This window comes from Vanessa cardui, chromosome 7 (genome assembly GCF_905220365.1).
Source record: "Vanessa cardui chromosome 7, ilVanCard2.1, whole genome shotgun sequence".
Lineage (NCBI taxonomy): Eukaryota > Metazoa > Arthropoda > Insecta > Lepidoptera > Nymphalidae > Vanessa > Vanessa cardui.
This window is the reverse complement of record NC_061129.1, coordinates 10,795,155-10,821,917: the sequence shown is the minus strand read 5'-3', so window position 1 is coordinate 10,821,917 and position 26,763 is coordinate 10,795,155. Positions and strand designations below refer to the sequence as shown.

Here is a 26,763-nt window from a genome sequence, read left to right as displayed (position 1 = left end):
TTGTATATTTATTTGGCAACTCTGGAAAGATTTCACACAACAACACTGTTTCAACAGTGTCATTATTTATTAAAATACGACGAACTTATTGACACTTGACAGTTGAGTTTTCAAGTCGTGAGTTGAGTGACTAGTAGCAGAACTGAACTACTTCAGTATTCATCGTTTTCAATATTGACAAATAGGTATTCTTTGTAAATAATATGAATATAACCTGTAAAAAAATAATCAAGCAATATGTTATAAATGCATTGAAATTTTTAAGCTTTTCCTATTGATTTAAAACATTAAACTGCAGGGTACACTTCCCTGTATCTACTTTACTGCTCCGACGCGGAAATCATTTTAAAACCATTGGTAAGAAATTTATAAGCATTTGCATATATACATTGTGAAATTGTTACAGAAGAACGTTCAATTCATAGTTCTATCAGTTATTTTATCTAAGGGTATATAATATACATTTAGAAGAAAATGTCAGAACAGAATACTGAGCCTACTAAAACTAATGAAGAAGAGAACAATTACTCTACACCTGCGAATGACCTTAAAAATATGCAAGAAGTAACACAATATGTAAGTATTTAATATCACAACAAATATTATATTTTAGTTTATGATATATATAGCCTGTTTTATGAAAGTTATAGTGTTATATTGAATTACCTATTTATATTTTCATACAATATAATAAAATATAAAATTTTACCATTATAGGTTCAATCTCTATTGCAAAATATGCAGGACAAATTCCAAAGTATGTCGGATCAGATAATTAACAGAATAGACGAGATGGGTTCAAGAGTTGATGAACTTGAGAAAAATGTTACAGATCTTATGACACAAGCTGGTGTAGAAAACGAAAAGTAGAGTTAGGCTTAAATGTAGTTGGGACTATCACTTTAGATCATAATCACCTATAGATAATATTATGACAAATAAGAAACATGATAACAAATTGTCATTTTGTAATTAATAATCGTAAATAAAAAATATTCAATTCCGTTTAACTTTTATACTGTTTGGTGTCGTAACTATCCAGGTTTTTTTAATACATTGAATCCATTTAAATGTAAAGAAAATATGGAATAAGTTTTATAAGCATTTTATTAAATTTAAAATCATAATGGTGTAAAGATATATATTACTAATACATGTATCATGAAGTTAAATAACACTGTATGCCTTCAATTGTAACCAAATCCAAGTGATCAAAGTTGATCTAAATAGTTTTAGTGTAATGTCTGTGGTTTAAGCAGCAATATATTGTAAAATATAATGTGAATTTGGTTAACTGCAATGTGAGATTTTGAACTGTATAAATATCAATACAAGTATAAATACATCCTAAAAATTTAAACACTAAAATTTTATAAGACCCATTAGTTTTGTTTTGTGACAAAATTAAAACAATTGATACATCATTTCCTATTTCCTTTAAATTCGAACTACATATTTGGTTAAAACTTGTGTCATGCACTGACTGGTACTAAAAGTTACTACTGTTTAAAATCAATATGTTGTTCCAGCTTGTGACAGTCACTGTTATATTGATCCAAATGATAAGTATTCTAAACATGCTAAATTATTAGGAAGTACAAAAAGCAATTGATGTTTATAATGTTGTTGGTTACAAAACCTGATAATGATTTAATTAAATCACTTTTGCACTGTTGTGGTAATTATTGAAATCTTTCTATTTTCGACCCATTATCCTGTGTTTTATTTAGTTGACCAAGTTTCAATGAAGATTTTTTTTATGAAAATATTCAACTCCTAATTTATAGTTATAGTATGTTAGTATTCTTAAAATAGTTTTTATGAAAATGCATCAGTTGTTGCATGCATGTTGCATGCAGCTTTCGTATCTTTGTTGTTCAAGCATGCGAAAACATGTTAATGCAACTGATCAGCTGCGAGTATCGATAGTCTAGCTATAAAAAAGATTGCATCAGTTGAGAGCATGCAATACCTACTTATCGCTTTTGCTTACGATGTGTATAGATGTGTACAAAACATCCGTCGTGAATCGTGATGCAAATCGATGGTGATCGGTATAATTGACGCTTTATATTATTTAATGATTTCGTATTCAGGCAACTTTAATATTTATCAAAGTACATTACGTTTGGACTCAGTTTTGGGGGTAGTCAAAACGGGAAATTATTTTCACTTATACCGACATTTTTAAAAAATATCAAATATATGCTGTTTTATTTGCTCACACATCTTTTTTTTTTAAATACATACAATCGTAAATGCTTTTGGCTGAATGAATGAATCACATGACATCTTAAATCGATGTAAGTATTTTCTACAAGTGTAATAATAATAATGCATTTTGATATGACATGTAATGCATATTAGGTACATTAGAATAACAACTTACATAAAAAGCTAAGATACTCAACGCAAAATAGGGGAACAAGAAAAAGGTCACTTTAATGGAGTCAGTGAATAAAAACAAAAGTATGTATAATTATCTGTATTTAATCTTATAGTAAGAAAAAAAAAGTTCTACAACTTTATACTGTTCTTTGTAAAAAAGAAAAAAAAGTTACGTAATTATTACGTACTTACTCATGTAATAATTACGTAACATTTTTTTAAAATATTATATTAATTAAATATTGTCTACCTGTGTTTACCTGAACAGGAAGATACAATATAAAATAAGGAAGATATAATACGTACAATTATCAAAAAGCAAACAATAAGTATTAACGCGATTCCGTTTCCTCAGAAGTACTATGGTCTGTAGAGCCATCCGAATCCTGTGAAAATAAAATAACATACGGTTACAACATAATTTTATTTAATTGTCGTAACAAACTAACATAGGAAAACTTATAAAATTAAAAATTGAGTTCACTTCAAAATTATAAAAGTATATTTTCTTTAGTTTATTCATTAAAACTGATACATCTTTTAAATTTCAATCTTGTTTTAATGTCAATAGTTTTATAAGAAAAAAGTTATATCAGTACTTCTGCCATATTCCGATAAAAAAAAATATACATAAAAAAAATTACCGATGTATCTTCTTCTTTTGATGAAGAATGATTCATCAATGCCGCTAACGAGCTCGATCTCGCTTTATTAGATAAATTATTATTTTCTGGAGAACGCAACTTTCCCATACGCTGTATAATAAAATAAAAAAAATCGGAAGTTACTTAAATTAAGATTGATAGCAATGATATTCTAATAAACAGATATGTTATCCCCATACTAAACCACAGAAAAAGGTGTGCCGCGCCGGGGACCGTTTATTTTACATTTCGTTACAAGTAAAAAGGATAGCTTGATAAAAACAATAAGTAAAAGGGATAACTAAATGTTTTAATTACGCAAAACGTATTACTACATAATTATGATGTATTATAATGTATTACTGGCATAATTATGATGAAAACGACTAAAGACAAACGTCCCAATTAGGACGTTTTGTAGTCTTCACTTTTTGCGCGTTAATGACATATCTATTTATTAGAACATTTTGATTGATAGTCAATTTATTACATTAGGGTATTTTAATTTGAAAATCCAAGTAATGGTACATGGTTACGGATTAATATTCGTAATAATAATAATTCGGGATCGAAAATGAAAGAAAATTTAGAAATAACTCTCACCATTGAGTCTTCGTCTTTCAACGGCGACTGTTGATTCAACAGTGATGCTAAAGATGATGATCGCACAGATATACCTGTACTCACTTGCTTCTCGGGCGATCGCAATTTTCTCTTAAAGTTCTAAAAATAGAAAACTCGAATTGTAATTAGTTTAACAACATTATTTAAATTAAAAAAGTTATACATACCGTTTGTTCCTCTTGATCAGAAAGACCTGTTACTAATAACTTTGTAAAAAAAAAGTTCAAGTTAAATATTAGGTAATATACATATTCTTAATTAGGATATATAATATTAACTGGAATTATATTTTAAGGAGTATATTTCATTGTGTATATATTGTGTATTGAGTGTAATCACAACCTAATTTAGGCTGTGATTACACTCAATACTCATATAAAAAAGGCAACGTAGAAGTAATAATATATCGTAGTCGAATCAATCATTTACTTTGTCATTGTGATCAAATATCGAAAATTATTTCATACACACTTAAAAATGAATAACATATTGTTAGGATAAATTTTATTATCATATATTATTAGATGTCTTTTGTAATCACAGTCGGTATATAATTTAATAATTAAAAAACAGTGATTTATATGTAAAGACAATAGAGCCTTACCTCTAAATCCGCCTTTTCATTAATGTCAGCTATTTGTTGGTAAGCGACACTGAGTAGTTCCACTGCCTTCGCATGAAACGTCATCTCGATCATCACGAAATCTGAGAGTAGTGTTTTCAGTTGTTGCAATTTGCGTCTTTCGAAGAATTCCGTTTGTTCGCTTAAACCTTTCGCTGTTCGCGACATTTCCGCAGAAGCTTTTAATAACTCGGATTCTGCGTAAGTCTATTTACAAAAAAAAACTATTAATAAAACGAAAAATAAATAGTCAATTTATATTACGTTCATTTATTTAAAGCTCTATTATACTTTGTAAAAGATTTTTTTAGGAGCTCTCGAATCATTACAGGTACCTTAAAAGTAAAAACTGCTACTCTGAAATGTTTGTCTTTTAACAACCTCGATAATTATGAGAAATAAATCGTTATTAAAAATTGTAATAACTTGGCCTGTTTTGGAGTCTTACGTTACTTCACTAAAAATAGTAAATATAATTCATATCCAATAAAACTTTTAAACTGTGGTTTTGTTTTAATATCATATATTTTTGCAATAATATAAAATATTAACTAATTAATGAATATAACACATACAACTTGCTGTCTATTAAAAGGTTGTCTTTCTTTAGCTTTGTCTAAAACTTTCTTTCTAGACATTTCCTTTTCTCTCACGTTCATAGTATGCTTTAGTTCCTCCCTCGCATGCTTACAGATACTTTCGTATTGACAAAGCTCCCCTATAACCTGCGGAAATAATATTTTATCTTGATCGTACCAGTACGTATAATGAGAATTTTAAATTCCCTATGTATGTATACCTACATGTATCTAATTTATAACTCTTAAAGGTAGATTAAACATGATTTAAAAATAATCTTAAACTGCTTAAGACTTGTTAATTAAAATATGCAGGCCACTTATATATTAAATACTAATTAAAGATAAGATATACCAAAGACATGGACAATATTTCTCTCGGTATCCAAATACAAAAATTCTTACTATACCTAACGAAAATTTAATTATAATACGTTGCTTGTTTACGTTTATCTAAGTAACTAGTTACTACCGTATTAAAGTATAAAGTTGTCCTCTTTATATGTCGTCTATATAATAATGTAACCTCTTGGCTTCAATTTGTGCATGAGCGATTTAATTTTGTAATTTAAATATTTACGTAGCTTTATTGTATGCGAGGAATGGAAAATGTTTGTGTGCACAGGCGGTTTAGTATAGCTTTGTATACGCATATTTATACTTAATAACTGACAGAAATATTAATATTAAAGTAATAAAATTTAACATCAATTTATAATGCCTATTTTTTATTTGTTTATAAACCGTTTATTAACGTTTATAGGCGATCCGGTTACGCGCCTGTGGCGCTTGGGACAATCTACGTACATTCTTTGTAGAGAAAGCCAAAAATAATTAATCTATTTATAATATAAGTGTGCACCCATATTTAAATACGTATATGAAAACAATTATTTTTTTATTATAGTCTAGGTCAATATACAATATAAAAATATACTCGTCTATTTGGATAAATCAAAATTATTATATTATGTATAATTCGTTGATTTGGATTTTTACTACCGAAAAGAATAAATCAATTAAAGAGTATGATCTGAAGATTCAAGTGTTAAAAGAAACGTACGTCTTTTTCATTGCATAAGTGACGTTATAATGTAAATTTTTAATAACCTTAGCTTCCAGACGCTGAACTTCACAGTTCCTGTACTCTTCCACTGCTGTGAGTGTTATGGACAAGTTATCGAGACCAGCACTCAAGGACTTGTTGACGATTTCATTGTTGGCATATTCTTTTATTATTTTAGACAATTCATCGCCCATATCTCGTAATCTGTTAAAGTGATGATTTTATAATTTTGTAGTAGGGATCCGGAGTAAATGGAGAAGAGATTTTTTTTAAATAGCTCTTTGACTAACTAAGCTACAGTACTAATATCCAACCAATCAACTGCTGTAAGTACCATTTACAATATAATATAGTTTCCCATATAAGTTCCAATTCGGGACAATTTCCATAAGATAGACCCTTTGAACTTCTAGCTCCAGTAGCGCCATCTAAAGTTTATTTCAGTCATTTTAAGCGACGGTTTTTAAACACAAATATACTTCTCTTTATCTGTTGGCTAGCCCAAGGAAGAATTATTAAGTAAAGATTACCTAGCAGTTTTCCTCGTATAATCACCAAAACCAACGCATAATTCTCCAAAATTCTTTTCTACACTAGAAATGCGATCTTGAATAAATTTAGCTTGTTGTTCATAACTTAAAGAATGTGAATTATCTCCTCTAAACATTTTATTACAAATAGCTAAAGTTTTGAGCTAATATCACACTTTTAAATATTATTTTTGTGTATGTTTTATACATGCATGTAGTTCCCATGGAAACGATAAAGGAGTGTTGCCAGTTGACAAAATATGTCTATTTAAATCTATACTGACATATTCGGTAGCGCCTGACAAATAATAAAAAATATTCTATTTTATATTATAAAGATAAAAAATAATTAATTAACCAGATAGCAAGATAAAATAAGCTAATCAGCAGCATTAAAAGATTAACATGAGTCTGTAACAGCCTTTTCAGTTCAAATAAAAATGTACGTAGATGGAGTATTAAAATTATTTATTATATGTTTTAAACCTTACAAAGTTGTTTCCTTATCTCTTGAAATGCCTTTTTATATAAATTCTATTTTATATATAATTTGCCTTACTAGTTTGAAAATAAACAATAGTTGATTGATTTAATAGATGTTTACATACTTTTGGTTTTAAATAAAAAAATAATGATAATATTAAGTCATGACTTTCAAAAGATATTTCCGATATAATACTCAGGCGTATTAGTCATATTGGAACTATTAAAAATGTACATAAAAAATAATTAAAGATTTTTATAAATTTACCAATAAAAATTACAATACAGCTTAAAATTTGCTATTTTAATTTACATTCGCCATAAATTGTTTTTGCCAAATAAATTGATAAGGTAGCAGTACCTTACGTTAGGTTTCTAAATTGTATTTGATAGCAGACATTATTATGCTAGATTTTAGAATTCCTGAAATATTTTAGTGGCAACTTCCATTTTATTGCAATGAAAACATTTTGATGACTTAATTTGGCATTTTGTCACCGTCACATCACAGCTGTATTCTGTTTATCCACAAATCACAATCACATCCAGAGTTTAACAATAGTATAGTCAAAAACCATAAAATAAAATGAATGAAGAGATAGATGAATATGATATTTATCATCAAGATTTCACAACGGCTTCGGAATGGGAAGTACTTATTGCTCGAATAGAAGAGATAGTTTCAGAATGGCATTTAACAAAATCTAAACTCTCTACAAGTTGTTCAGAAAATTCAAAAAGATGGATATCAAAATCAGAGGAATTAAAATTTCGAGGACTGTCCTTTACGCTGTCATATCATGCACTCGAATCTACTAAAAGTCAGGAGGTAGAAAATGACGAAAAGTCTTTGTTAACAGAATTACAGGAAGGACTTTGGAGTGCGACCGCAAACTTTATGGATGATTTAGACGGTAGCCCTTATCCAGTGTCTCATTGGTTTGGGTTAAAGCGATACTTAATGTTGTGTCCTAAATCTACACTTGTAGATGGTAGTCTTATCAAGCTCATTATGAGTTCAGTTAATATTGCTTTTGCAAATGTAGATTGTGCTGTTGCATTCTTTGTGAAAATAAGGGAGCATTGGCAACATATTTACTTAGGAATATATGAAGATAATGAGTACAAAATGAGTTATGACATTATTCATTTAAAGCGTATTTCAAATCAGTGCTCTCATCTTAGTGGCCTTGTAAGTTTATTTAAGTCTAAAATATCTTCACCTGTACCTCTCGATGCAGTTGTAATATCTACAAAATTTTCGTATGAGCTAAAAGATTCTGATGCTTTTGTTTGGAGAAAAAGAAGTCATTCTAATGAGTTTTTGTCAATTGATGGTTTTGATGTCAAAAAGTTAATAGAGCTGCCTTTTGGGTCTGAGAGCAATCCTTTGCACAGTGCACTACTTAATGCAATATGGCCTCACTTCCGGGAAAGTGCTATAGTTGATTCTTCCACTTTTTCTGATATAGATCCTATTATGGCACCAATATGGACAATTACTTTAACATTAAAAAATAATTTGAATTGCCAGCTGTCTGAAATTATTGGAAAAGTAATGAATTTATTAGATAATAATAATTTGCTGATGGACACCTTAGGATTGAGTAGGAGCTTGGGTTTGGTCAATCCTCTAAATAAGATTACGGAAGCACCTATAACCATATCCAAACTTGTTAAAGCTGCAGTGGGAAGAAATACACAAATATCTGAATTTAAGGGGCCAATAACTGATGATTTGTTAATGCCTTTACTGTATTATGTATTTCCTGATGCCGTTGAAGATAACACTTTTCCATATTCTGAAAGATTAGATGCAGAAAGTAAGAAGGTTTGTATATTTCATTTATTTGGATAGCAGCAACAACAAATGTATACTTATAATGTGGTATCTTACATGATATAACCAATATAACTATCACAGTAATATAAATGAATGAATTAAATTTTCAGGATACCAATGAGACCAAATTGTGCAGTTATGTAAAAACAAGTCCTGAAGATGGTCTTGTTTGGAGGTTATCTGTTACATCTGCTCGTTTGATGGATGCTGGAGGACTGCCTTATTTGGCTCACTTTTGGTATGAATTTACACAAGAGCTGCAATATAGATGGGAGCACAGAATACTTGTGCCTGGGTAAGTTTATCCAAGGATAATAATACTCAAAGAATATGCTATAAATGAGACATGATTTTGCAATATTTGTTTTTAAGATATTTTTCATTATATTTAAGATTACAGTTGTAGACAGTTAAACTTCTATTATAAAATAAGTTGATGTTGATGAGGTAAAAATGTTTTTGTCATGAAAAAATAAACAAAACTCATTTGGGTGGTATAAACTTTATAAATTAATTTATTTACAAAAATACATTAAACATTTGCTTAGTATTCGATAGCACCATTTGGATTGAGCTTCAATTAGCTATATTTAATTACATGATAATATTTAATGGCTTAAATAATTTAACTATATACAACAAGTTAAACAAAAAATAAAATCTAACTTTCTATTTTCAATTACAGTTTAAGCTTGGAACAAACAGACACTTGTTTGGTTCTTTTAGAATAATTGAATGCATAATAAGACATGCATGTATTATGTATTCAACTAATCATATAAAACTACATGTAAACTGGGAAAGCTTGGTTATCTTAGCACAAAGTATACTCACTCTTTACAATTATTATTGCAACAATGAATTCATATTATTTACTACAAACCTAATTTATAATTTAAAAATAGGCTTGACTGTATATGTTTTTTAATCATAAGTAGTTCTGTTTAAGTATCAAATTTAAAACTATAATTATAGGATATTTAATAATTTAAGAATAATTTGTTGTCAATTTAGAAATAATTGCTACTCCAAATTGGTTGAATTGAAAACTTTGAAAACCCTAATGTACATTTCTAACTACAGGCAGGTCTGTTTCCATTGAAACAGTCTCAGTTAAAATCAAGAAACGTCTCGACTTTTTCTTCTATGTTTGTGGCCGTGATGATGAATATGCCGGTGTGGGCAGGTGTGAGCCACATGAGTACAGTTCGAGACTTGAGTAGTTTCTTTTAATTGTTTTGGATTTTGCCACCCTGAATCACCCCACACCGTGTTTCCTGCACGCTATAATGGAACCAAGCCACCCCTTGTTGGGTTACGTGCCATATAAATATCCATATCATGGTCAGTCCAATTGTCTGAAGTATCGCAGTAGCCTAATCCTAGTGAACCTACACTATAACGACTGGCAGGACGAGATCTCGACCTCGGTCGTCTTCTAGAACCGGCAGTGCCGCTAGTAGCACCGCCCGCTGCCCCGCTCAGCGACAAACGCGATGCTCGTTCCGATGCTGCACCCAATGATTGTCGAGATTGTCGTAGATCTAAAACGAACATCATTATTGAGTATATATGTAAATTTTATTATAAATATGAATCATGATAAAATTACTGTATACCAGTTCTTGATCCTAATAAGCTTCCCGGATATGCTGGAGCTCCGTAACGGCCGGAATGTGAGTAACTGTGTTGTGACTGCCCGTCGGCTAAGGAACGTGCCCTTCCTGGGCGACCTGGCAAAGGCTCAGGAGCCGCGGGTTCGGTATAAGAACGTGCTCTGGGTATTGATCGTGCACTATAAGCTGACACTTGGTCCCACTCACGTTGCTTTCCAAATGCGCCTAGCGTGGCTAGTGACGATAATGGTCCGCTGGGACTTGGTGTACCGTTAAATCCCCCGCAGCATGGATTAGGAATTTTCTCTGGTAACTGAGTGTGTAACCGATGCACGGTACGAGATCGGCGACGTGACGCGGCGGCGAACACTAGAACAGCTACTACAATTGTTCCACATATTGCTGCACTGGCTGCTATAGTGATTTTGTCCATATTAGTTGCAGCAGCAGATACAGTGCGTACTTCACGGCATTGTGAGTATGGCACTGTTTCTGGAGTAACGTGAACTTCTTCCAATGAAATTACGCAGACGACGATACATTCCTGTAAATAACATACACATGTATTTAACTGTGTTTATTTATTGAAATAATATGTCATTCAAATTAATTGCTACTTTTATAAGTATAAAAATATAATGCATAATGATAATACGACTATACCTGAGATGGAACATTTTTAATTTTGAATTCTCTCTCACTGGCTTCAAGAGGAGGTCCTTGTTTAAAACTCTTATCACCAAAGAGTCGATATACTACACGAAAGCCTAGTATATTAGCAACATTTGAATCCCATTGGATGATTACTGAGTTATCTTGTCTGTAAGCATTTTTTACTATAACTTCATTTGAATCATCAATGATTGGTTTTTGTTGGGGAAAGTTCATTACCAATGGTGGTCTCTGATTAGGAGCATGGCGCCATGTAGGTGCAGCCGGACGCAAAGCTGGAGTTTTGTTTGTTTTATTAGCAATAGTAGTCGTAGTGGGAATTGTAGTTCTAGAAGTCGTCGTTTCACTAACGTTGCGTACTGGCGGACTGAACATTGTCGTAGATGTATAGTTTGACTGTAAATCGGCGGAAGTAGAAGAGGGCAACGGTGTTGTAGTTTGACTAACATTGGACTCGTTTATAACCGTTGTTTCTACATTTACAGTAAGATTCAGAAGAGAATCATGTTCGCAAATAAGCTCGTTGGGCTCAAAACTATAAAATCCACGTTCACGGAAATGAGAAGGGCTTCCACAAAATTGAGGGTTTCTTTCACGTGAAGTAACTTGTAGTTCACCGTTACGAATCCATTCAATTATCCACCGCAATCGACAATCACAACTTAAAAAGCGGCCACCGAGGCTTAATCCTCTAAGGCTGTGATTAAGATGCGCTAGTGCTTTTTCTTCAACAGTTCGCAGTGGATTTCCGTCAAGTGCCAATAAAGTTATTGAAGGATTTTTTAAAAACGCATCGGAAGGTAACTTATTAAGTAAATTAAACCCTATATCCAAAACTCTTAAATCTGATAATGTAGCTATAGCTTCAGTGGGAAATTCTGGTAACAGATTGTTCAATAGACTTAGTGAACTTAATGTATTTTTTATTCCGTAAAAGGCATCTTTTTCCAAATTAACTAACAAATTTCTTTCTAGATTGAGAGCGGTCAATGAGTCCAATCCTTCAAAAGTACTTGCGCCCTCAGGTCCGGGTAATTCTCTTATGCTGTTTTGCGAGAGGTCGAGAAAAGCAAGACTTCGTAGTCCTCTTATACATTCTGGCACAGTTTTTTGCTTCGTTCCCTTGAGATTTAAGTTTTTCAGCGAACTTTCTAATCCAGCAAATGCTTGAGGTGCCAATGTTACATTATTATCAGATATTTTGAGTGTTGTTAGTTCTTGAAGGGTCGAAAAAGAGTGGTTTGCGATATATGTAATTTTATTTTTGGAAATGTCTAACAAAGACAAATTTGTTAAAATTCTTAATGCCTTTACCGGCACTTCTGTCAACTCATTGTCCTGCAAGTTTAAATTCTTTAAGTATTGCCCTTGACCTTTAAATGCATTATTTTCTATTTTTTTTACTCTGCATCCCGATATCTGTAAGTTGTGTATCGCTAAATTTATGAACATTTCATCGGTTATTGAATGAATTGTAGAATTATTAATATACAGAAGATCTATAGATATTTTCCTTGCACTTGAATTCAGCTTTGATAATAAAGTCGGAAAATCGACCTGTAAAATAAATTACGCTATTATGAACAAAAATAATACAAAGATTGGTTACTAATTATATCATATATTTTCGTCTTATTATACCTGATCACATTGTACAGACATTTGCCTGGCTAGATTAAAAGCACATACACATGTTGCTTGTAATTCTGGCATGTCGGCCCAAGGGCACTGCGCGTTCGTGCCTTGAAAAATAGCCATTAGCAGTGGTAGCAAGAACCGGAAACGGGGATGTGTGTGTTTTTCCTGAAAACAAACAGAATTTTTAATTCGCAATATTTTTCAATCAGATTGGGAACATTTTATGGAGTGCAATGTTTATAATCCCGTTTCAGTAATAATCTATAATGTAGTGTACATTTAGTATCGGCATTATCAGCTATACCATACTCCATAAATTTGATAAGGTGTTGCTTGTTCAAGCAAATTTTGATAATTATCTAGTACGATGTCGATGGTATGTCGACGGTCCGTAAAGTGGCAACTGTTAAAGTGATAAACCGCAATCAAGCGGTGCACGGACCGTTGAAGAGAGAAGTGCATTGCAGTTGCCTCGAGCTACTAGCCCGGAAAACTGGCTTTCCCTGCACGAGTAATGTTTAATACGTGACTATTGTGTAGCAGACCATGCCCGTACTATTGTTTTCATTGTAGGTTGTCAATTTCTTTAACAGTTCAACATTATTGTTTATTAATATGTATATATGTCATACAAATATTAAAACATACGTGATTACGTTAAACTTTCATATACATATCGTTCTGGGTGCGAATTGATGTCTGGAGCTGAAGATATTTCCTACTAATGAAGATAAAAAACCAAATGTTTCAGTAATTTTACGTAAATATTATTTATAAATAAGAAATGCGAGGTCTTATACCCGTATTAATGTGTATATATCAATGTTACTGATTATATTATAATTATTCCGAAATGTAAAGTTCAAGCATAATATGTACCCTTTATTGTATTCCGTATTAACAATAAAAAAATGCAATATGTATAATGTATATAAAATAAATAAATAAATAAGTAATGCGCTGGAACGTCATCCGTTTTAGATAAAGCGGTTTGTTTCCCAAAGAGTTTTCTATTACAGTCGGGTAAGATATTAATTTAAGAATATATAACGTCAGTTACACATGCTAGGATAAGGAATGGTGATATTCGTTTAGAATCCAACTAATGTCAACTCCGCAAACATTTGAAGCAATCGATTACAAATAATCGATTATAACGGCTAATATTGTTATTCAGCAGAAGGTATAAATACTCGTTGGAAAGCAAAAGTATTTTATACTTTAGCCATATAATTAATTGAGCTTGCATCGCGACTCTATGAGAAATTAACTTTCGAATTATTCAAGTTTAAATTAGCGTTAACGTTTACAACTGGACGGGGCCGTATAGCTTGTACCACTAGCCCATTTAGACGAGTCAACAGTCAACCGTCATCCGATTTCGCCGATAACGGTACTCGGCTCAGTTTAGACGACTACGCGAGAGTGAGATGTTACATGGTTCACTTTCATGTTCTCTCGTATATTATTTTTCGACAGATAAACAAAAATTACTTTTACTTCCTATACGATAAGGTTCATACTTAATTATTCACGTTATGCTAATATTTTCGTGTCGAATACAGTTTCATAGCTACTTTTCATACTACGGGATATGTTTATCCAATGAGTAAGCTATTGTCGCGTATCAAATATCAAGTACCTTGAAACATATCGAGATTTCAGCAATTCAACATGTTGTTGAATTTTCACTAATAGGTTAACTACAACTAACCAATTAGGAGCAAACTAACCAATGTTTGGGCCCTAAAAATATATTTATTAAGTTTTTTTAAATATATAAGTATTACTTCGATTTCGAGTTCACCTTGATAAAAGATATATAACCAAAATATCACGATAAAGGATGTATTGAATTATTTAGTTTCATTTTTTTATAATATGCTTATTAAAACAATATTAATTAGCAAATTGGTTTGCCGTATAAAATGTAATACATAAATAATAGTTCGGATAGAGCTCAACATACTAGTTTTTGTTATTCATTATAAATGTAATATTTAACCGATACATAAAATAGCGATAATATTACTAAACTATATATAATATATACTATTTACAAAGTCGGCTGAAATAGTAATCTGTAACAATACTTAGATAACCTCTTAAAATGAATTAGTTCTGGCATACTCTAATAGATGGCGTTGTGTGTCTTTTACATCGCGCTATCGTTTGGTTCACTCGCAAGCTATAAGTAATATTGTCATTTAGTTTGCTTCGATCTTTCTAAAGGTTACAACGGGGAATGATGATCGGGCTAATCACGCGTCTGCGTGAAGTCCGCCACCGATTGTTACGCATTCAGGCGGGCCAAAATCCCTCTGACCCCTAACCTTTTCACTACAGATGTAGTGATAGAGATAGAAAGATCCATCATATAATATAAACAAACAGCGAATATTATTATTCAGTGTTTACTGTTTCATGAATATGAAGTATAATATGTTTGAGGAATAATATTGCTGCGGTTTAATTAATAAAATAATTTTTAGATTTGTTCAGTCCCAAAAATGTATAGTTCGTTTCAAAGACACATAATAACTCGTTTCTTATCAATACGAACAGTAAGGATTCCCAACATCATGCCTTTCGTTTTACTATTTAATGAATATTATATAAATATCAATGGTAATAAATAGGTGTCAGGGCTTTGTTAGTGTTTCAGGAAGGTTAGTGGAGGTTTGATGATGTGGTGATTAACAAAAGTTAACGTATGTGTAGTGTACAGACTATATTATGGTCTTTTGTTCGACCAAGCGCTTTTTCTTGTCCACAACATTTTTTGTCAACACAGCACTTTGAATCTATTTTTCAAAGAAACTGTTTAATTTTATATTTTTTCTTTTTTTTTTGTTTCATGGTTTCTACATGATATTTTTGCGATGCGTAACTTAAAATTAACAACAGACGCTTAATGTTTATTAAAAATGTTTCGTCAAGCAAAAATATCTGCTTACACTTTACTATACGGACGAAGATTCCCTGGTCTGGTACTGATTGTATTACAATATTTGTCTATAGTCTGAACATTGATATTATGTAGACCGTCGTGTTTCGGAAAGCATGTAAAGTGTTGGTCAACTGCCGGAACTCTATCCGGTTGTATAGGTTTTACCGTCCCTTTGGGTTATGAGAGTGGGTGCACTTGTATTTGCTCACTATAATATGTTCTGCGTTGTTGGCTGGCTTCGCATGAGATTAGTTGTTGTAGCCGAAATCGATCTAGACTACGTAATCATATATATATATTTATTATTAACTCAAATTTAAGAATTGTTTAAGAAAACAACAGCTAAGTATATATTATCATGCTTACTAACAAGTGAAGTAAATTAATATTTTTATTATTAAATATATATGTGTATTTGTCGTATCATGAATGCCGATATGTTATTTTGTTACAACGAATGCTTAGAAAGCGCGTCTCCCTATACAGTTGCGTTCTTATTATTTTGTCTTGTTAGTGTGATTAGTTGACGTCGTTAAATTTTTAACACCGATTCTTAATAATGTATACCGAATACGCAACTAATTTTATTCTTTAAATAATTTGGTAGAGTAGTTTAAATAAGTAAAATATTATATTGATACATACGTACATCATGGATAAAATCTTCTATATTATTATATATTTTTTATTTTGCTTTCCATGAACTATGAGAAGGTATCGAAAATAATCTGAGAGTTTGAAACTTTATGAATATCACAGATGAAAAATAATACGTATTGAATTTATAACAAATTGAAGTTTACCAATGATAACCATTCGTGTTATAATGAATGCCCAAGCAAGTAAAACGTTTGACTCGCGGCGGGAAAATACCGTGAGTTATAAATAATATTATTGAAGAAATATAATTGAGGCAAATCGTTAGTTTTTTTCGGGTAGTACAAAATTTTGATTTAAGCAAAAACAAAATGCTTTTTTTAATGTAAATCTAAATCATATAAGGTTGAATGAATGATGTGTGAAAATCATATACGAACTTGGATAAAAATATCCGTACTTTTTCATAGAAACTATTTAGATTTCATACTTCTTTATTATATTCAAATATAGCATTTGTTTACGTAGTAAAGTGATTACCGATTTACAGCGCATTTTTGAAAGTATGATTGTTATTTTTGTTTTAAAAACTCTAGTACCATACTATTTTAGCTATAAATATTTTTTGTTGTCATACGATGGTTATTAGTAGTTATAATGTCTCTATTTCTAAAACTTATCATTATGGTGTACTTACGATATATTATTTAAAAAGAATGAATATTTAAACTAGTGAAAATCGCGTTTTTGGCAATGTTTTTCACGATTCTGTACCATGTTTAGACAAAATTTATTTACTGCTATATGCTATTACTATGTAACTGGCTCGCTCGTTTAGTATAGTTTTGAAGAGTTTATTTCGAAATTGAGTAGTCAAGAAATCCTCCGTAGCATTAGCCACTGATTTTTCATGTGCTTAATTTGTGTTTATTATTTATCTCGTGCTCGTGATGCTGGAAAACGTTACGAGGAAATCTGCATGTATCGGACGATATCTTTCCACGCGTGTAAACACCAACACCATTTAGTGCAGTTTTGGTTCACAGTAGATTAAGCCTTGGTCGAACACTGGGACATATACAGGCTGTTTCACTTGCACCAAACTATGAGTGTGCATCTGTGTCATCGCACACAGCCGTGCACTATAATATAATGGAATATGAGAATGGTCGCCTTGGCTGAAATTGGTCGAGAGGACAATTTACATCAATATTTATAACATTTTTTAAATAGATCAAATGTTTGCAATTATTTGTTGTCGGTTGTTGGTAATGGACATTAATAAATCTTGAATGCTAACGTGTAATTACGTCTGACTAAACTGACGGGAAGTTTTATTGGATATCCCCGATTTTAAGTTTGTGCAACATCCTGTACAATCTTGTTAGTGTAATTATATTATAAATATGGCAACAATCAAGGCGTGGTTCTTATTATACAATAAGTGATAACAGTATAATGTAAGCGTTAACAAGTTTTAAACGGTATTAATTGCAATATAAATGATACCTATTACAAGTTCGTTGATTGAATGTTTTTTTTCCATGTTTGAATAAATTATTGTTTTCCATTTACGTTAATAGTAATAACTTAATATTTGAAAATGTTTTTCAAACATGTTACGTTACTGTACTTATTGTGTACAATTAGTACAATATTTTGCGACAATATAATTGCTATTTTAGGTATTTCCTGAATACTATTCATTTGTAGATAATAATTAACTTTTTACATAGGAAAAGAGACAAATATACATTCGTTCGTAACAGGAATGTGAGTAAAAAGCGAGGTATGCGGTGATGCGTTAATGATGAGTGGGGGCTCGGCGTAAAAGCGGCGGCCGCGATGGCGAGCGACGCGCGACCATCTCGTCTTACCGTTCCACATAATTATACGGACACGGTATGATACTGCCTCTTCTCGATCTCGTTAGCTTTGTTAGTAAACCAGTCCTATTCATCGATTTTTCTGGTCTCACTTTAAGTGGTACTTGTAGCTCCGTTACGAAACAATTAACGAAAATTGTCTTTTTATAATGATAATATCATCATATAAATTCTAAAGTTTAAAAAAATATTTTATTTAAAATGGCTTCGATAATAGATTTAATACGATAAAATATAAAAAACATGTAAAAGTTTCAGGCATGGTGAACAATGCATAAATTTTTTTTGTTGTTGAAGAGTTTCAATCTATCTCCGGAGATCTTAATCTGATCTTAATATTATTATATTAAAATCTTCCCTGGAAAAATTGGCAGTAATATAACATAGATTATAATAATAATAGATTAAAAGCTTTCTTACATACATACGTACTTAAAGGAGTGGCTCCTTTTTTTGAGTCGGTTAAAAAGAATAGAAAAATGTCTACCGGAGATGAAAAGTTGCGATATTCAGTTTACGCGGTTAAAATTTTTAGGTAAATTAAAACTAATGGATAACATTCTTTAAACTTAATTAATGTTCATTGTTTTTTTTTAAACTCTAGCAATAATTTTCTTATAATGGATTTTAACATCACGTAATTTTTAACGGTTTTATATCAAACGAAGGTGCGAAAGTGAGTGGGTCACATTTATGAAAATTACTTTCTATAACCTATTTAAGTAGATGTAGCGCCTCATTGACAAAGTAGTACAAGGCATGCTCTTAAGAGGCTTAATAATAATTATCATGTTTTTATTTAAAAAATAATACAAGATAATGGAAAATCTTTAAAATGCTACTTTTAAAAAATAGAAAATCTTCACGTAAATATTATTACGGGTGAAGTCGCAGTTCAGTTACAATTTAATGAAATATCTAAGTAATCGATATGGAATTTTCTCATTTATCTTCTGATTTATCTGCGAATTCTTGTCCGAAAAAAATACGTTAGATGCATTGGTTCTGGTGGCTATAATGATTGGAATTCATCAATCTTATAAGGAACGTGACACGGTGGAGCTGATGCAGTGCGCTTCGCACCTGTTGAGTTCAATAAACTAGCAAAAGATACTTTAACGTCAGAACCTATCCACATTTATAGAATGATGATTTTAAAATATATTTAAAGTTAATATTATATTTGTAAAGAGTTTTCTGATATGTTATTAGTCTCAGGAACTATTAATGATTGTTTTGTTCATTTAATAGTCCAATTTTGAACAAGGTTTATCACGAACGATAGGCAAGGGCTATCTCGTGGTAGAATTGCGTATTCGTTAGAATTTTTTTATTAAAAAAGCGTAGAATTGATATCCGTTGATTCATGCCGGATATATAAATGTAATTATATAATATGATTAACTGAGCCGGATGAACTTGGCAGTTCAAAAATACTTTTAAGAGTCTTTAATTAAGTATATTCAATGATTGAGCTTGTTTTCAAACACTATAAAAATATTATAAGATTTAACACATAAATAATACTAAATTGATATTTTATTTAAGTATAAATAATTATTTTCTTATAAATTATTCAAATGAATGTCGACTTAATGCATTCATTATGGGCTACTTATCAATAAAATAAAATTTCTAATTTCTTAACTATTTTATTAAACTCTAGCGTAAAGTGAAAGAGATATTTTATTTCGGCATAAAAATAACCAGTTTCGAAAACTAGGCAATTTCTCAAAGTTTCTAATAATTTAAAACGCTTGCATTATCGAAATTTTTGATGATTTCATATTTTAATAGTTTGTTATCTACGACGGTGAAGTCGATAATTATTGTATTAAAGTTATTATGTAGCGCAATTATTGTTTTGCCTTTACGTAATGAGAATTAAATCATTTGTATTATTTCGTTTTAATTAACACTTAAGCTGTCTGAAAGAGATCGCTATTAACTGTATTATTGATCGATAATCGATAAGACTGCCCTTTGCTAACACTTTCGTAAACCTTAAGGTTGCTTTATACAATCGTGTATAATAATATAACCTAATGTAAAAATACCGACGTTTGTAACGAAGTGAGTCGAATCGAATGTGTTTTACTTCGATTTCAAATTACATATATACTTTTTCAGTGTGATTATAACAAAAAAACAACATTTTTTATGTTGTTATATTTATACAGTAATAGTGACGAATAACTTTCATATAAATAGTATGAATTTATTTTGATTGATGCGGTATTTACTATGATTTTGATTATTTATTTTTGTTTATACTCTCATATTATTTAAAAATGCTGATGGGATGATACTTTGCTCTTAGTAGAGGAATTCTTGATAAGAAAATAATGTACGTTCAATACCTATAGAGCAATTTTTTTAGTTGACGAGAGATAACATATTAAGTCGGAAATATAATGTCATATAAAACGATTATCAAATCTACACTAACCTTTTTGTTACGTAACTTCAATACATTTCCAATAAGTACAACCAGAAGCGCCGGCAGTAAAAACTTCATAAAACTTAAAGTATTGTTTATTTAATTAACACGGTGACGGTTTGCGTCATTTTATGAGCCATCACACTCTCAGAAGGTATCATAAAATATTGATGGACATGGTCTTGGAGTGGGTTTGCACATTTAATACTATCCACAATAACTTTGATCGTGTACTTAGTTTTAAGTCTTAGTTTAGTTCAACTGTCTGACAGCAATTACTGTTTAAAATTGAATATTGTACTCGATTATTAAGTTAAGATATATTTATAATTTCGTTCAGGTTTATGATAGACTAGATCGAAATCTATCAATAACTATAGATGTAATGTTTATACATTACATCTATGGTTACTTAAGTTATACATACATATATACATACTTAGTTACTTAATTATTTAAGTTGATAACATATATCCGCAAATATTACTATTTATTAATTTTAGATATTTGCAAATTATTATTAAATCTATGAAATTCGTGTTCAAAGGGCAGTTATGTTTCACGTTTACGGATTTCTTCAGAATGTGTGTTCCTAGTGATACTTTTTTGTAGAGGTACGGCAGTTAGTATTTGCATATTTGTTTAGCTTTAGTTATTTTATTTTGGCAATGTGAAACTGAATTGTGCAGTTAATTTTTATTTGTTGAAGAAAGCGCAAAAAGGATGAACATATAAGATGGTGCATAATAATATTAATCGTAGAATTATTTAGTTTTAAGTTTGTCATGGGTCATGAGATTTACATAGTCATCGTATTGACTTCGTTCTTAAAAAGAGAAATTTCTCAGACGGTAAGCTTTCGTCACTTGAGTTTGAGAGACTATTGCAGACTATATGAAAATATATTTAAAGATAAATTTCGTTACTATTTAATTAGTTAAATAATAGGCTACAGACAACAATGTTCTTAAAAATAGAATAATAATTAATACAGTAGAAAAATACGATATCATATAAAAGTCATTCCTATAATAATATGTAGAGCTACTTTTCGTGAATGAATATAAGTCTCGAATGCTTAATACCGTAGTATAAAGTAATCTACGCTAGTCACAATAGCGGTCCCACGGCGACGACATCAACGTAGGCGCCGCTGAATCGTTAGGCGAGTACAAGTCGACACAGTTACCCTGCCTATTGTCTCGGGTTCGACGCCATAGGGTTTTTGTCCGTTTCTGATCTTTAGTGAAATTTGCGGAAATATCGCGACGTTGATGAATGAATGAAAATCCAAGAACGCCTTTCATTAGTTATGTTACCTTCCACGTTTCCTGTTCATTGACTCTTATAGATGTAGCCCGCGGCTTCGTTCGAGTTTTAGGGCGTTGGTTGTCATGTGTTAGGCAAAAAAATACCCTATGCCCTTTCTTGGAGTTCAAGTTTGCTTTACACCAAACTTCATCAAATTCGATTCAGTTTGGTCGTGAAAGAGCGACATACAGACAGACTGACAGACAGAGTAACATTCACATTTATAATATACTTAAACATAACAGTTGACGTTCGAAATATTTAAGAAAATACCTACCAACATAGAATAAATTTTTCGTCTTTATGTATTACAAGTTCAGTTATACGGAAAGTCAAAGTCATTTTGTATTATATGTATTTAGTATATTACGTTTTAAAATCGTTAATATATCTTTATCGTTTGATCCAATAGTTTAGATATATTTCGTCCCATTAATAAGATTAGGAATTAATTATAAATATTTAAGCTGTTCGTGTTTTTATCTGCGGAGTTTATGAGAACATGAGCGAATATCATTTCACAATAGACTTAATAATGTTACAAACTGAAGAAAGGCATTGCCATGTCGAGTTAGAGCTCCGAGGTACTTATTAGTGACACACGATTAAACTTGCAAATAACAAATACCTAAAGTGACGGTTAACAACTTACGTTTTAATTGTGTTTACGCTCCTACTATGAAGCATTCAGACAGGGTTTTTGATTAGTTTATTAATAGTTTTGTACAAGAATAATTAGAAAAAAACATAACCTTGTAAAGACATATTGAATGTTTTTTTTTATAAATGTTATTTACATTCTATATTATATAGAAATGTGTCAGTAATCAAATACCGTTACTTTAACGTACGTATAGTATCAGAATCACTGTGTGTAGTAAGTATGTAGGATTACTGAGATAACTCAATGATATTAATTGAGTTATGACAGTGCATATTAAAAGCTTTTAGTTAAACTAAGTTTTCGTTCGTATCAGTTAACAATAAGCCCTGTTGTTGACAGACTCAAGTATACCATAAAAGAGCGATCACTTAATTTATGATATTTATTATTTTCGCAATGTAGCGTTTTACTTGGTTCAGGCAGGTAATATACTTGTTATACAATTATACATTTTTGTTTGCGTGCGTTCGTTTCCTTTGCGTTCTTACCATATCGGTGAAATTCCTTTTCACTTTTCCAAATATCCTTTGAAACTGACCACTTTTTACAATCACTGTCACGTTAAAATTTTGCTTATTCACAGACTTTCATAATCGTAAATCGGTTCACAACAGTGGGAAAGGGGTCACTTTCGAGGCATTCGAGCTTTTGGTAACAGTGTCAAGCAGGGTTAGGTCGGTTTAGCCCCATGACTGTGGGATGGTGCGCGCGCGACTCTCGTTGGCGTCGGACTGTGCGCGCGCACGGCCCCACCACTTCGCCCTGACCTACACACCGTTGCTGTGGACGCATCGACTCCGGTAAACAAACGGTTCAGCGACCGATTAGGCATTAAGCATCTTGAAAAAGTTGCTGCTCTGACGCCAGCCCCTGCTGTCTGGTTTCGCTTCATATTTATAATTCAATATAGATAACGGTTCTCGGAGTGCGCGAGCGCTTAAGTTACTTCGCATAGATTGTAGGTCATGGCATGATATCAAAGGAATATATTTCTGTAAATCGAATTGATATGAAGTATATTTTATCACGTACTTACTTACCTTTCCAATGTTATTAGGTATCGAGGAACGAAGAAGTTGTTTAATTAAAAATTTGCATACACGAAAGAGAAAATGTTCGGAATACTGTGCCAGTCGTTGCGCATTCTTTTGATTTTTTCGCTGGCTTTTCGAGGTCATGTATTAATTTCTTAAAAACGCCTTATGTGAAAGTTAAAACGAAATTCTACTAAGCGATTATTTCTTTATCTAATGGAATTAATATATAAATAAATATACGTACATCGTCTCATAATTTTTTCCATTTTTGTAAAATAGTCTAATTTAATGTAAAATATTTCCGTTATAAAAAATATGTTTTTTGTTTTAGAATGGTGGATGGTGCGCCAAATGCTCGGACTTGCCTGCTTCATCAGAAATTACAACTATTAAATTGCTGTATAAAAAAAGCCCAAGAAGGATCTACTAATGCAACGGGTAATTCATCTGAGGAAGAATTCTTCGACTGTTCAGAAGATGAAGAAGCAGATGACCAATTACCTTGGGACCGACCAGTTGGTCGCCTCAAAAGACTTGATGACGCTACACTAAAAAATGGCGCCCCACTTTATATTCCTCGGACTCAGGTAAATGCAGTTATAGTACGGTTTTATATTTTTATTGAATAAAAATATATATGTATATGTCTTTATCAAATTCAGGACCCGGCTCCTAAAACTGAAGATCAATTAGAAGAGGATGCTGAATTGATGGTTAGACTAGGTGACGATGCCAAGGCATCAGAGCTCCGTGCAAGGATGATGAGTGCATCTCTGCTTTCGGATATGGAGGCCTTTAAGGCTGCTAATCCCGGAGCGGAGCTGTGTGACTTTGTGCGATGGTATTCACCTAGAGATTGGAAACCAGACGACGGTGGTTCGTTAGGAGACCGTATGCTTTTACCCGGGAATCCTTGGGTCGAAGCGTGGAACGTAGCGCGACCAGTGCCAGCGGGTCGTCAACGGCGCCTTTTTGATGAAACGAGGGAAGCAGAACAAGTGTTACATTTTCTTCGATCGAGATCAGTAGGCGCTGTAGGGGAACTTTTATTACCTGCTTTGTTAAAGGCAGGCGCTTTGAAAGCTATGTCAGAAGGAGCTACCTCAACAAGCTCGTCAATCGGGGGAGTAGATAAAAGACGTACTTTTGAAATTGCCGCAAGAGAGTTATTTGAAGCGGAGAAAGAAGCTTGTCGGTCGATATGTGTGCGTAAAGTGTTAGGGAACAGTGCCGAGGGCAAGCCTTTGGACGCTGCCGGGAGGTCGAGGGTCTTGTCCGCGATGGGAGGCGCCTTGCCTGCTCCGACACGGCGTGAATTTACTTTGAGGGTGAAAGACGAAGTGGGTCCGCAAGTGATGCGCGCAGCTCTCTCTAATGACATGACTATAATAGGTGCTTTCACTGAGCGTACCGTTTGTTTATAGACTCATTTGAGTTGTTTCGACAGTTACAATTCATGGATTTGATAATTAATAAAGTCAATTTCAATAAATTTTATTTCAATTAACTTGTATTGGATATTAAAAGGAATTGAAAGATATCAGATCATAGCATGATCAACGTATGATTTGAATTTTAAAAACTTCTTTAGTTTTACAAAAATATTTAGTAAAATTAAGTAACAAAATCTACAAAATTGTTCAATATTTTTTATGTGTAGATAGAAAAGAAGATTGAGTCAATAAACTAGATAGATTTCAATATAATCGTTAGCTAGAACTGCTAGGTTGGTACTAATTGTTGGTTATAAATTAAGAAAAAGTATTGTTGTAATTTTACAATATAGTAACGTAAGAGTTAACTGTTGTGGAATAATTGATCTCTTGTGAAGAGAATGTTTAATATGATTTATAATTTTAATAAATTTCCAACCGATACGATATTGACTATATTTCGTTATGTAAATATTTATTTCAACGCTAAAACGCAAAAATTTATCCTATTTTTTTGCCACGTGTATGTTACAAAGCTGTTATCGTTTATATCATTTTATACAAAGATAATAAAATACAATTATTAAACAAATTGCAAATTCATTTTAATTAAAAATCATCCTTGTGAGTTTCAAAGCTGCTATATTTTGTTTTAGATAATTTGATTTCTTAAATGTACAAAACTTTCCCCCTGTACGTTTTGTGTTTATTTAAGCGGTTTACCCAAAATCCAGTTAAAATATAAATAATTAAATAAAGCGCACCATTGATTTCAATAAACAAATGAAAAACCTATATATAATAATATTAAATGATTGATCATATACATAATGATTAATCAATTAACGTTCCAATATTTTGAATCTAATGAGACGTATAATATTAAAATAATTAAAATATTATAAAAAGTGGAATACTTGACATAAATTTTAAATAGTTTTAAAAAGTAAAGCGCAGCATGTATTCGATTTACCTATATATTTAAATATTACATCTAAAGGTTGTGATAATATGCTTACAAACTTCAGTAAAGCCTCTCGTACGGTATTCCTTTGCTACACTATTTATGAAAAGGTTTCGTTTTCGTGTTCAGCTCGATTACCAGTGTTAATTGCTTAAAGTCATACAAATCCACTTGGCTATTATAGCTACGAAAACGACGAAGGGATTTTAAAGTTTCACAATACGTACGCAACAAATGCATCATATAAGTTTTTAAATGAACATTGTTATTTTTATTATTACAGTTATTAATTAATCACGAGACTTGTGAACAAGACATTCGAAGATAATGTCGAAACATCGAGCTATAACGAATGAAAATTAAAAAAAACATGGTAAAAATCCCGTAATTAATAACTGTAATAATAAAAGCATCATAATTGACTAAGCCGAACATCGTTGATTTAAAAAAATCAATTAATTCATTTGTTATATATAGATATTTTTGTTTTAATGCGCATTTGGGCCACGAAAGATTTAAAGTTCAAATTCGTAACAAACCACAGAACACGACCATGATATGTCAGAAGTGATTTGCAATATTAATAATTTCAGCTATAATTCTTAAATATAAAGAATAAACACACTGATATACTTACGCATCAAAATTCCTCGTTATTCAAGTGGATACGAAGCTTCGTAGCAATGTTGTGTTTTATTTGTTTAGTTCATATCAATAGAATAGATTGTGTGGTTAATTTACCACACAAGCTTATATACCGTAATTGTTTATGCTATG

General features: G+C 31.5%; 4 protein-coding genes across 5 annotated transcripts; 2 read left to right on the top strand and 2 right to left on the bottom strand.

Moving 5' to 3' along the window:
- Positions 1-49: 49 nt before the first annotated feature.
- LOC124531257 (heat shock factor-binding protein 1) lies at positions 50-1,685 on the top strand. The gene is made up of 3 exons (XM_047105759.1): positions 50-185; positions 407-576; positions 718-1,685. Exons 2-3 carry the CDS (start codon positions 475-477, stop codon positions 868-870), a joined length of 255 nt encoding a protein of 84 aa, XP_046961715.1. The 5' UTR covers positions 50-185; positions 407-474; the 3' UTR covers positions 871-1,685.
- Positions 1,686-2,682: 997 nt separating this feature from the next.
- On the bottom strand, positions 2,683-6,668 carry LOC124530854 (CBY1-interacting BAR domain-containing protein 1). The gene is made up of 7 exons (XM_047105196.1): positions 6,453-6,668; positions 5,967-6,126; positions 4,854-5,003; positions 4,261-4,485; positions 3,636-3,755; positions 3,033-3,143; positions 2,683-2,774 (listed from the first exon to the last, which is right to left on the bottom strand). The coding sequence occupies exons 1-7, from the start codon at positions 6,587-6,589 to the stop codon at positions 2,721-2,723; spliced, it is 957 nt and encodes a 318-aa protein (XP_046961152.1). The 5' UTR covers positions 6,590-6,668; the 3' UTR covers positions 2,683-2,720.
- Positions 6,669-7,401: 733 nt separating this feature from the next.
- LOC124530853 (rab3 GTPase-activating protein catalytic subunit) lies at positions 7,402-25,591 on the top strand. Its single transcript, XM_047105195.1, has 4 exons — positions 7,402-8,766; positions 8,889-9,073; positions 23,921-24,176; positions 24,252-25,591. Exons 1-4 carry the CDS (start codon positions 7,522-7,524, stop codon positions 25,011-25,013), a joined length of 2,448 nt encoding a protein of 815 aa, XP_046961151.1. The 5' UTR covers positions 7,402-7,521; the 3' UTR covers positions 25,014-25,591.
- On the bottom strand, positions 9,706-23,325 carry LOC124530852 (leucine-rich repeats and immunoglobulin-like domains protein 1). 2 transcript variants are annotated; one of them, XM_047105194.1, is made up of 5 exons: positions 23,041-23,325; positions 12,708-12,869; positions 11,058-12,623; positions 10,602-10,938; positions 9,706-10,322 (listed from the first exon to the last, which is right to left on the bottom strand). In XM_047105194.1, the coding sequence occupies exons 1-5, from the start codon at positions 23,041-23,043 to the stop codon at positions 10,063-10,065; spliced, it is 2,328 nt and encodes a 775-aa protein (XP_046961150.1). In that variant the 5' UTR covers positions 23,044-23,325; the 3' UTR covers positions 9,706-10,062. The 2 variants fall into 2 exon arrangements, with proteins under 2 accessions (XP_046961150.1, XP_046961149.1); XM_047105193.1 differs by having other exon boundaries at positions 10,398-10,938; positions 23,041-23,320.
- Positions 25,592-26,763: the final 1,172 nt, after the last annotated feature.

Coding starts and splice junctions, on each gene's coding strand:
- LOC124531257 (XM_047105759.1), top strand. CDS start 475: ATGTCAGAACAGAATACTGAGCCTACTAAAACTAATGAAGAAGAGAAC. Junction 577..717: donor TGCAAGAAGTAACACAATAT/GTAAGTATTTAA, acceptor TTACCATTATAG/GTTCAATCTCTATTGCAAAA.
- LOC124530854 (XM_047105196.1), bottom strand. CDS start 6,589: ATGTTTAGAGGAGATAATTCACATTCTTTAAGTTATGAACAACAAGCT. Junction 5,004..5,966: donor TTCAGCGTCTGGAAGCTAAG/GTTATTAAAAAT, acceptor TTATTTCCGCAG/GTTATAGGGGAGCTTTGTCA. Junction 3,144..3,635: donor TGAAAGACGAAGACTCAATG/GTGAGAGTTATT, acceptor TTTATTATACAG/CGTATGGGAAAGTTGCGTTC.
- LOC124530853 (XM_047105195.1), top strand. CDS start 7,522: ATGAATGAAGAGATAGATGAATATGATATTTATCATCAAGATTTCACA. Junction 8,767..8,888: donor TAGATGCAGAAAGTAAGAAG/GTTTGTATATTT, acceptor TTAAATTTTCAG/GATACCAATGAGACCAAATT. Junction 9,074..23,920: donor CACAGAATACTTGTGCCTGG/GTAAGTTTATCC, acceptor TTTTTGTTTTAG/AATGGTGGATGGTGCGCCAA.
- LOC124530852 (XM_047105193.1), bottom strand. Junction 12,624..12,707: donor TGTCTGTACAATGTGATCAG/GTATAATAAGAC, acceptor TTTATTTTACAG/GTCGATTTTCCGACTTTATT. Junction 10,939..11,057: donor TTAAAAATGTTCCATCTCAG/GTATAGTCGTAT, acceptor TGTTATTTACAG/GAATGTATCGTCGTCTGCGT.